The 11,766-nt window shown below is 38.8% G+C and overlaps 1 protein-coding gene across 1 annotated transcript; it reads right to left on the bottom strand.

Moving 5' to 3' along the window:
• Positions 1-7,648: 7,648 nt before the first annotated feature.
• On the bottom strand, positions 7,649-11,237 carry LOC125500691 (zinc finger MYM-type protein 1-like). The gene is made up of 4 exons (XM_048654299.1): positions 10,768-11,237; positions 9,860-10,659; positions 8,703-9,715; positions 7,649-7,750 (listed from the first exon to the last, which is right to left on the bottom strand). Exons 1-4 carry the CDS (start codon positions 11,235-11,237, stop codon positions 7,649-7,651), a joined length of 2,385 nt encoding a protein of 794 aa, XP_048510256.1.
• Between the last annotated feature and the right edge of the window lie 529 nt (positions 11,238-11,766).

Raw genomic sequence — 11,766 nt, 5'->3', positions numbered from 1 at the left:
AAAAAACTGACCGAATTTGAAGTAAACAAAACTTACAAAATAAGCGAACTCCGCAAAGTCCAGACAAGATACGGACCTAAGGTGGTGGTAGATATTGAAAACGAATACAGCGTATATTTGCCATCCCTCTTCGCGGGGGATGACACCTTCGCTGGAGATAATAGTTTGTTCGACCAAATGCTGGAGGCGGCATCAAAAGGACAATTGAATCTGAAATACCTTGAAATAGAATTCCACTACATTTAATTATTGTTAAACAATCTTTCTATCTTTTTTATATAAGTATATTTAGAAAAAATATATACATATTTACACACCTAATTGTAAGACAAATTAAAAAAAAAAAATATATATATATTTACACAGAGAACTATACCGAAAAAAAACTTTTTGTATTATTAAAAAACCATGTTATGAAAAAAATTTTTTTAGTGTTGTTATTATGTATACCTCAGTCGACGTAGCACCCCTCATCGAGCTCTGGATCGTCTTGATCGTCGTCGTCGTCGTCGTCGTCGTCGTCGTCGTCGTCGTCGTCGTCCAGACCAAAGCGTTCTATACCTCGAACAATCAGAACGAACGCTCTGCGACACTTTTTAAACATATAGCTGCCATCAATGCATTGCCCAAACGCACATAACGTTTCTGCCGCCATGAAATAGATATGGTTGTTCTCGTTTTCGGGCATGTTTGCCAATGCCATAGCGCGTTCAATTAAACCTGTTATTGTTGCGGGGGACAGTTCTGCAGTCCATACATGGGAAACGTATACCCCCTCAAATAGAACATAGGCATTGTCGTTCATGTCGTTCATGTCGGATCTACAAAAGTTGAAAGATATTACATTTTCCGCCATAACATGCTATAACGTACGCACAAGTAGAAGCACGATTGAGGATTTCACTTCAAAAACACAATTATTTACCTTTCGTCTCACTTTTTACTCTTCACTTTTACAGAAATACACGAAAAACGCACAAGTCTTCGACAAATTTTCAAAATACGTAAGTTCTTCACTCTTCGAAGCTCTTTCTAGGAATGAAACTCGTTGCTTCGTCTAATATCGATAACTGATGCAGTAATACACGTACACAATCGAAGCTTTCATGGTATCTATAGATTCATCTTTTTTCGAAGATCGTTCATTTTGACTCTATCGGTATTAACCGTCTGAGTTGCATGGATGAAAAACAAAAAACGAAAAAAATCCAACGTCTAATTCTCAGAACTGCATGTGAAGCCACCTCCGTTGTATTATATATTGTGACGTTGCATTTTGCATGCCCGTCACAGGGTCATGCAACCTCGCGAAAATACGGCCGGATCGGCGGGATACTCTCGGCAAACAGTGACAGATTTAGGTAGTTTGTAATATAGCATTAATTTTTGTATTTTTCTCCCATTCCAACCCTCCCCATGTCCCCGAGCCCGACCACCGAGGGAATACCATAGCCCGACGGATGCTACTGTGGAAGGCTCACGGACCCAACTGCATTGGACTACGTAAAAGTAGCCCCAAAAGACGCTCAGCTCTGGTTGCCGCAAGAAACGGACGAAGATCAGCGTCTACCATCTCGTATCGACATGATGTCTTCCCGGGGAGCACAGTGGACGACTTTTCCACTGCTGCATATTCCCCCAACTATCGTATCGCACCAACTCCGTGGATGCCGGATGGCAGCGTATAAGGCCGTGAGATGAACTCCACAGTAGAGCCTCCTACCATCCCGACTTCTCGGCCAGGCGCCGAACCACCCCAACAACAACCACCCTCCGGACACCGTGTTGACTCCGCGGTTGCCCCAGAAAGGCCCCGGCTACATCATTCACCCCAAGGAGCAGCAGAATTGCGGGAGCGGGGTTCAGGTGACCCCCTACGCCGATCCTGGTGCGGTCCGGCGAGGATCCAAAGTGAAGGTCGTCGCACCAAAGCCAAACAACCCCCAGCTAGCGAGGTCACGTGTGGGCCCAGGGCTGGGGGGCTACTCCAAGGCGGCGGTGGTTCCGGGAGTGACACCCAGCGAATAACGAGGGAAGCATCAGGGTACAGCAGGGTCCGTGCAGTCTGAAGCAGTAGCCATCCAGTTCATCCTGCGCAGTCAGCGCAGCTAAGGTGTCGCTGGAGTGATCCAGCGACCAATCAAACATCGGAAGCTACTCCCTCCAGATATCGATATTCGGCAGGACGGATTGAAGGATCTCTCTCTTCTTCGTCTGACCGTCGACCCGGCTACACGGAATCATCATCGATTATCGTACCGCTCCCCTAAAGCCCCCCCTACAGTTTGCTTAAAGTCAATTAGTGCTTTTTCTCCCCTTTCTTCTCTGATCTATCGTTCTTCTTTTTCTTCTATCGCTGAGGTAAGCCTTACTTTCTTACTGTAAAGCCACGAATTAACCCTAAAATGTAACGTATTGGGTCAGGCCTGGTCATTTTTGGGTGTTACCACGCGGTTGTTGGCCCAGAAAGCCCTACCGTCGAGTAATTTTGTATTTGCGTCACGGTTGTTGGCCGGGAAAGCCGTACCGTTGAGTAAATTTGTATTTTCGTCACGGTTGTTGGCCGGGAAAGCCCTACCGTCGAGTAATTTTGTATTTCGAGTCTCTTTTGCATACGACCAGGTCGCGACAATTTTTGATTATTTGGATAATTTGGAATGTGTTAATTCGTGACTGGCTGACGCCTTTTCTTTTCCGCTCTTAGGAGCTCTAATCTGAGATAATATTTGGCTTAGGAGCTTTTGCTATTTTGATTATTGTGTATTTTGCTATTTGGTATTTTGCTATTTGGTATTTTGCTATTTTGTATTTTGCTGCTTTATATTGCGTATTCCTGGCTATATCCGCTATGTGATATAGTTGCGAGATAATTTTGAGTATTTGCCATGTGATCGATCGCGACGCATGAATTTAGAGTCACTGTCACGTTTCCGAGAGTATTGCAGGCGTAGAAGTAGCCGTGGAGAATTAGCGTAATTTTTGAGTATTGTAATTTGTAATTTGAGTAATTAATAATTGATCTCCACGTTAAATTGTAGTTAGCGTATTTGTGCGCAGCAAGGCAGCGCCTGCGGTGTTTACCTTGCTAAATCTTTGATCTCGTACTATTATATTTTCTTGCCCTCTTTTTCTATCATATCGCCCCGACTCCCTCTGAGTCGTGCCGTAGCATAGAGTTTGCATTGTATTGAGTCTTTTGGGCCAAAGAGCCATATTTTGTGAATTTTGTATTTGGAAGCTCTGACTCCTAATTGCATTAAAGCATAATATTGTTAAAACTGAACTGACTTTTGTTTGTTGAGTCGTACATTTTGTGTTACAAAATGGCGCCCAAATGATTATACAAATAAAAGAACAATTGAATTGGCAACCCTGCCCCTCTACCACAACATCTGTCGCGGAGGTGAGTTAGCCGAGCGCATCCGTCGTGAGACTCTATTGCACTTTTGAGTATTTTGGTTAGTTTTGTAATTTGTTTGATTTATTGACGCTAAGTGCGTCTGGCGCCCAACGGTCTAATTTTGAGATTTGCGTGAAGAATTTAGAGCTCTGATTTTTGGGATTTTGAGATTGGAAGTGCATAGAGAAGAGCGCCGTGGGGTGCGTCGTGGACCGTTCTTTGTATTCCTTCGGGGAGCGGAAGCGGCGTTACCATATATACGGATCTCCAACGATGCGTGATTGTCATTTCGCGTTTCGACTCGATGACATACAGACCACCTTCAATATGAATTCCGATAAGTGTTTGAAACTCATTTCCGTTATGGAAAAAACTTACAAACTCTTCGAAAACGAATCATCGGTGACAGAAACTCAGAAGTGGGTGAAATATGGAACTCAAAACATTAGATTCTTGAACAAAATTTTAAGAAAAAGTTGCTTGACCGTAGGGCAAAAAACAAAAATATTAACAACGATTGGAATTTTAAAGACTTTGAAAGTTAAGTTCCAACAATTAAAAAAAACTGGTGAAGGTGTGCAAAAACAAAAAAGAAGTGATCGAGTGCAGTGGGAAGATTTGGACACAGCTTTTGAGGGATGCATCAAAACCGGAGCTGTGTTGAATTTGCGTCACAGGGATCTGACGGATTTTTTAGAAGACTCGAGAACTTTGAATACCGCGAGACTCAGAACAACTGTACAGAGAAACCACAGTTTGAAGGCAAATGTGGTTTTGTTTTGCAAATTTTAAATTGTTAAAAATTCCGAAATTATGGTGGAACGCAAATTCTTCTATACAAAAAATGTTGTGGTTCTACAAACAACAAACTTGAACGAGTGGTTTGACGTGAATGTGAAGGAGAAGTTGTTAGTGAAAGTTGAGGACTTCCAAGAAAAGGACTCGGGGTGGTCTTTAGTAGAAACCATAAATTTATCTGTAAACATAAACAAATGTACCCCGCTGAAAGGTGGATCATTTACTTACGTAGAGTTACCAAAACATATAAGAGATAAGAAAGCTGTTGTAAACATAAGGAACACAGACTCCTATTGTTTTTTTTGGTCAGTGACTGCAGCTCTTTTCCCCGCAAGTAATAATTCCACCGCACCAGATTCGTATCCACATTTCAGCTCGGTGCACAAATATGACGGTTTGCGATTTCCGATGTGTTTGCACAATATTCCAAAATTTGAAAGAATGAACAACCTTTCGATCAACGTTTACGGTGTAGACCGATGTGACAGAAAGGAGGAGGAAATCGTACCGCTTTATCTGAGCAAACATAGATCAGACAAGCCGGTAATTCACCTTCTTACGGTGGAGGTTGCAATTCATGTAGACGAAGATAATGATGATGACGAAGATGTTAAAGACAATAGGTTGTATCACTTTGCTTGGATTCGGAATTTGTCCAGATTAATAAGATCACAAATTTCGAAACACAAATGTCGTACTTGGTTATGTGACAGGTGTCTGAATAATTTCAATTTTGAGAAAAATTTGAACGCACATAAGGTTGAGTGTGCAGCTCTGAATAACGACAGGGTTGTTATGCCTACAGAGGATGAGAAATTCTTGAGATTCTAAAACTTCAGATATAAAGTGGATGTACCTTTTTGTATATACGCAGATCTTGAATGTTTGTTGAAACCTGTAGCCAGTGAATCAGCGAATGTAATTATCTATCAAAATCATACACCACATAGCATAGTGTTGTGATCCTTTTTTTTGGGAGCACTACCTTCCGTTGGGTTGGGATCCGTTGACTGGTAAAGGATTTAAATTCAAGATCTAAGAATAGTTATACTTTATTTGTGAACCGATGAAATTAAAGTGAAGTTGCTGGTTCGAAGAGAGAATTGAGAGTGAGTTGAAAGTGGCTGTTCCGAGGTGATAAAACCAATATGGCAACTGAATTTACTGTGAATTTTAGCCGGTAAATACTTCGGCGAATCAAACCTGAAGACTAAACATCCTGCCGCAATCAGCCATATTCAATATCACTCTGTAGCGACATAAGATAAAGAAATAATAAGCAAATAGAATAGGTGGGATTATAACACCTCCCCCTTTAGAATGAATATAATAGCGAAGCGAACATATTCATCGGTTAATATTATTATGGTTACTCCAGATGAGGATTACAATAATTTCCTCACCGGCCATATTTAGTGATATATACATATAACAGTGTATACAAAGATATTAGATATAATTTTCGTTTATAAAAATGGTTACGCTCTAAGATCTCGGCTATCACGACATCTCAATCTAAGTGATTCGGTAACAGGTTCCTCCTCGTCATCCGTTATTTCCGGCATGACGACGGCTACTGGAGCACGATTTCCTTGAGGTTTACAGCAGTTTACAACAACATTTTGAATCATTCCTCCGAGTCCAGTTGAGTTACCCGGAGTTGGATTTTGGTACGTTTTGCACCAACTCAATAATTTGTATATAATATAAATAGTGATGATTGAAGTTACAAAATAAGCTAAGTAACTGACTCTGCGGGAAGTCGCTTCTTTATCTTGTTGTTTTAGGATTTCATCGGCAGATTCTTTTATCACTTTTAACTTATGACTAGCAATAGTCAGGTCTTCTAAATTGAATTTTTTTACAAAATTGGAATCGTCGAAATTGAGCTGAGTAATATTCAAAACCTCTGATAGATCTTCACAACAGTCGTCTGACCTTATGTCCACTGTTGGCATAAATATTCTATTGACAGTCTTATTGTAGATTCTGTTTGGTATTAACATTGCTGAGCTCGTATAGCCCTTGCAATTCGCATCTAATTCTAAAATTCCTGTCCTCTGCATTCTAATGTCTTGTATGTGGTCGTGCACGGAACAACTTACTGTAAGTAATTCGGGTTTCGGTAGGACGTATTACCATTTGTTTTGTTTCTGAATTTGAATCCATAAAGGATTTGTTAATTCTGCCAGCCTGATATCGCATGTTTCTGGAATTGGACTTGCATTGAGGAACAATGAGACTTCGCAGCTACTGCTAGCGTGAGTTAGGAATACTGGTTGCGTTTGTCTGCAGATCCAATAGTCGTTCTTGATCAGTTTACACATCGTCATTGAATCATCAATATCCTTCAGATTTTTGTTAATCATCGCCTCGTTCTTATTAAGATGTTGGACCGTGTCATTGAAATTTTGGATCGTGCTTGATACTATTGTTGCTTGTTCTTTAACCAATTCGAGGGTTTTTCTTTCTCCTTTGGTTAGCTTTTCAATTTCCACATCAAACCTTTCCCCGTCTTCGTTATCAACCAAACCAAAAATTTCTTTGAAAACATGTCCTATTCCGTCGAACCACCCTCTCTTATTTCTATTGCTCTTAGGTTCGGATGCGTCGTAAAAGCCAAGAAAATCTTGCAAATCAGTTTGTTTTTCTTTGAGTCCTATCAGTACATGATCTAATGAGTCTAAATACTTTCTGCATATTATCATTCTACTACCATCCGTCCTGCACGCTGCTTTAACCTTTTCCGAGAGTATCGCTATTCTGTCTAATTGGTCGAAAAAATGACTCAAGTCAAGAAAAGTTACTATTCGCCACTCAGTTGAATATAACTTAACTGTTCCAACCTCTTCATAGTAAAGTCCAGCTGAATTTTCGTATGGTATGTCTTTATAATTTCCCTGGACGGTTCCGAGGAGCAGTACGAGTGAAATGACCATAAACATAATGCAATTGTTCCGTTGTGTTCGTCCAGTTGACTTCAGCACATCCGTATGGTATCCGTCGGCGAAATGTCGGGGATCTGTCACCGAAATTTTCCTCTTGCGCTTATGTCTTGACGATCTTGAGGTTTCTTCAGCGCCTCTTCATGTAGGGCACGTATCTTCTGTGCTTGGGGCACGGTTATTGCAAAAGTTGTGACACAAATGATTTCGTAGATAATGCACAACTGTGGGGTCTTTTTTTTTTTTTTTTTTATTTGAGTAGGTTCGTTCGAAATTTTACACTTCTTCAACCTATCAATCTTCCAATCTTTCAATTTTTCACTCTTTCAATCTTCCACCTCGGTGAATTTTAAGACACTATAGGTTTTACGGGTTTTATTAACGTTGATATCTACAACGGTGAAATTCAATTCACTGATTCTTGCGGGTTTTGATGACGTTGATTTCTACAACGGACTCGTTTTTACTTCAAACACTTTTCACTATTTCACCTTTTTCACTTAATTCACCAGTCTTTCGATCTCCAGTCTATCCCGACGCTGCCACCAATTTTGTTGTGATCCTTTTTTTTGGGAGCACTACCTTCCGTTGGGTTGGGATCCGTTGACTGGTAAAGGATTTAAATTCAAGATCTAAGAATGGTTATACTTTATTTGTGAACCGATGAAATTAAAGTGAAGTTGCTGGTTCGAAGAGAGAATTGAGAGTGAGTTGAAAGTGGCTGTTCCGAGGTGATAAAACCAATATGGCAACTGAATTTACTGTGAATTTTAGCCGGTAAATACTTCGGCGAATTAAACCTGAAGACTAAACATCCTGCCGCAATCAGCCATATTCAATATCACTCTGTGGCGACATAAGATAAAGAAATAATAAGCAAATAGAATAGGTGGGATTATAACAATAGCATACTACCTCCATTGTTCTTTCGATGACTCGATTTGTAAATTTGAAATTAAACGTGGACCTGATTGCATCCAGTGGTTTGTTAATGAACTAAAGGATTTGGCTAGTTCGATCGAAATTTATTTAGAAACAATAACGCCAATGGAATCCCTGAACGTCGATCAAGAGAATCAATTCCGTTCTGCTACCTTTTGTCATATTTGTGAAAAAGCGTTTACTAGTGCAGACACAAAGCATCGTAATCATTGCCAGTTCACGGGAAAGTATCGAGGTGCTGCCCACTCAGTTTGTAATCTTAATTACACGAACTCGCATTGTATTCAAGTGATTTTTCATAACTTGTCCGGCTACGATTCACATTTTTTCATCAAAGAACTCGCAATCTCGTTTGAAGGTCACATGAATCAGCGCCCGCTCTAGTGTTTACGTCACCCCAGACAAAAAGACAAATTGCCGCCCCGTTAAACATATATACTTTTAAAAAATATATATCCTAATCTTATTTTGAATAAAAATCGCTAAATAGTTTGAAATTATAATAAAAACGTATACATTTCCAAGGATATACATATAAGTATGTGACATAAAATTAACAGTCAAAATCAACAGTCATTGACTATACGCTAAAATCACAAGAAACATTTTTTCCTTACTTTTAATTCTGCGAACTTTTTTATTATTTCTCTTAAGTTTATTTGATCTGCGATTTCATGCTCAATCGCTAAAATAGCCAAACTATTGAGACGATTTTGTGTGGTAGTGGAGCGTAAGAAGTTTTTGATCAATTTTAATTTAGAAAAACTTCTTTCCCCACTTGCTACAGTTATTGGTAAAGTCAGCAATATTCTCAAGGCAACATTTAGGTTTGGGGCAAAATTTAACGTTGTTAATAATTTGAGTACATCGTTTGGGCTTTCTTTTTTGCCTAAAAGTGCAGAAACCGCAGAAATTTCCTCTGTTAGTTCTACCCCATTTATGTCAACAGAATCGCCATCAGTTAAAATACTTTCCAAATCCTTGCAGTGTGTTAATAGCGTTTCTTTAGACATGGTTTTTGAATCGTATATATCATATAAGAATTGTAAATAGTTACTATGATGACTGAGTTGTTCAAATCTAGCATCTAATGCATTTAGTGCTCGATCGATTGTAAAATAAAAAAATTCTGTCTTATATTGTTCTTTGGGATCTTTGATCGTTTCATCTCGTGCTTCATATGAGAAGTTCGTTTTCTTTCTTCTTACGCGGTGTCGTGGTACTGTTGATTCAAAATTAGCCTCAACATTAATTTCGTCAGCCAATTCTCTTGCATCAACAATAGTTTCATTGAAGGACTTATCCGATCGAAGATCCTCAAAGAATTTTTTGCAGTTTTGTAGAAGATCAAGTGCAGATGCTAAATCGAAACCTTTTGTTTGCAACAGCTTGCTTATTGGATTAATACAGTTTATTATTTTATACCAAATAACGATTGAACACAAAAACTTGAACTGTTTAATACAATTTAATAAACCCGAGGCTTCGTCTCTTATTAAATTATCAATATCTTGGTTTTCATAAATACTTAGCAATGCGTCGTAAACATCCCCCATATAAAATCTTAAAGGCTTTAAGGCCTCTATCCTACTCTCCCATCTAGTGTCACTCAATGGTTTCAAAGTTAATCCTTGGACATGTTTTAAAAGTATTGCCCATCGAAAAGTAGACGCCGAAAAAAAAATATATATTCTTTGGACCATATTGAAAAAATTAGCAGCCTCCAAGGATGCTTTTGCCATATCATTAACCACTAGATTGAGAGAGTGGCTACTACACGGAACGTAGAATGCTCTCGAATTCACATTTTGTATTCTAGATTGCACTCCTGCTTTACCGCCCCTCATATTGGCCCCGTTGTCATATCCCTGCCCTCTCATATCCTGCAAATTCAAACCCAAATCATTTAGTTCTCTAATTATAATTTCAGACATTTGTTTTCCAGTGGACCTTTCAACTGGAAGGAAACCCAAAAAGCTTTCACTAATTTTTATTTCAACCTCATTCGAATCAGATTTATTGATTGAAACATATCTGATTACAAGAGTCATTTGCTCCACTTTACTAACGTCAGGAGTGTAATCTAAAATTATGGAATAGTATTTGGCTTTTTTTATTTGATTAATAATATCAGATTTGACACTCTGATGCAGCAGGTCTATTATCTCGTTTTGTATATTTTTTCCGAGATAGTGAGCTTTAGTCTCCTCTTTTTTGAGCACTCTACGCACGTGTTCTTCCATAATCGGATCAAATTCAGATAGTAGCTCAACTATTTTCAAAAAGTTACCGTTATTATGCTCAAACAACTTGTCGCTTGTACCTTGAAAAGCCAGACACTTTTTACCGAGCATTTTAGTGATTGCTACGATTCTTAGAAGCACCTCGTACCAATGGTTTGTTTCAGCATTGATAATTCTTTGAGCAGCCGCATCTATAGTTTTACAACCCTTTAACCTTTGACTCAGTTCCAGCCATGATTTCTGGGTCTGAATATGATTTTTGGAAATTTCATGGTCTTTTAAGGTTTCAACGAGGTGTTTCCAGCTTTTAAAACCCTCTTTGGCAAGGGAACTAATCACATGGCCAAAAATTTTGCAGCAAAAGCAGTATACGCAGTTTTTTGAAACAGAGTACACTAGCCAGTCTCTTACAACTTGCTCTCCATTGCTTAAAATTCACTTATAATAATTGGCGCTAAATTTTCGACCAGTGTCATCGGACGGAAATTTGTAATTATACAATGGCTCAGGTGGACCTTGCCTCATGAGAAAACTCCTATCGGCATCTCCCAAAATTCTTGGCCACAATGCTGGATCTGTGCTGAGAGTTTGTAGTTCGTTTTCCGTAGGAGTGGGGTTGATGCCAATTTTTAAAGTGTTTTCATTTGGCAGTGGATTTGATCCAGTTCTGGTCGATTTAGAAATATTGTCAATTTTTTTATCATCATCACTCTTTGACGATTCCGTCTTTTCTTCTATAACCAGATTTGATGTTGGTTTCTCTGAGCCGTCTTTTGTTTTGGTACTACTCGACGTATTCTGTAAATAAGTCTTTAAAGCGCCAGCTTGTTTTTGTCTTTGGGTTTCATTTTCCAGCCGTCGTTTTTTATACTGGTGACCGGACAGTTTTGTTCGTTCCACGTCAGACATTCTGAAATAAAATGACAAATGACGATCTACCCTCCCTAAAATAGCTAAAACCGTAAGTATCACACAATATAGGAAATTTTTGATTTGGTAACACGAAACGATGACAAAATAAAGAATGGAATAATTCACAGAAGTGGTACTATTCAGATAAGAACCATCCTTCAATTAACAAACAGCAGACAATAATTTTATTTGACATCTAAAAAGACAAAGTTATTGTGCAAGCCCTAAAATCACGTTTTTTTTTCGACGAGTAACCTCGTCTTAAAAAGATCACTAGGTAAAAAAAAAGTGATTTTGCCTTGTCATATAAACTTCTATTGCTTGAAAAGTATGGAGATTTAAGCAGAATGATTGAATTAAATATTAACTTATTGATAATTTGAATAAAATGGTGTCGATCAGACCTAATAACTAGCTCAATATATTTATGGTAAACTTACCTTCTGGTTCACAAATCACACTGAACTATAAAAGTACTGAATAGCTTTCTATAAACTAAAACAGCTTCTACATAGTAACTTGCACT

Source organism: Athalia rosae, chromosome 4 (assembly GCF_917208135.1).
Source record: "Athalia rosae chromosome 4, iyAthRosa1.1, whole genome shotgun sequence".
In the NCBI taxonomy this organism is placed as follows: domain Eukaryota; kingdom Metazoa; phylum Arthropoda; class Insecta; order Hymenoptera; family Athaliidae; genus Athalia; species Athalia rosae.
This window is presented reverse-complemented; position numbering and strand designations above follow the sequence as displayed.

What these genes read in the sequence shown, in the direction of transcription:
- LOC125500691 (XM_048654299.1), bottom strand. Translation starts at nt 11,237, where the DNA reads ATGTCTGACGTGGAACGAACAAAACTGTCCGGTCACCAGTATAAAAAA. An exon ending in AGCATTCTACGTTCCGTGTA is followed by an intron (nt 9,716 to 9,859) that starts GTAGCCACTCTC and finishes AACATGTCCAAG; the next exon opens with GATTAACTTTGAAACCATTG. An exon ending in AAAAGTTCGCAGAATTAAAA is followed by an intron (nt 7,751 to 8,702) that starts GTAAGGAAAAAA and finishes ATCCTTTACCAG; the next exon opens with TCAACGGATCCCAACCCAAC.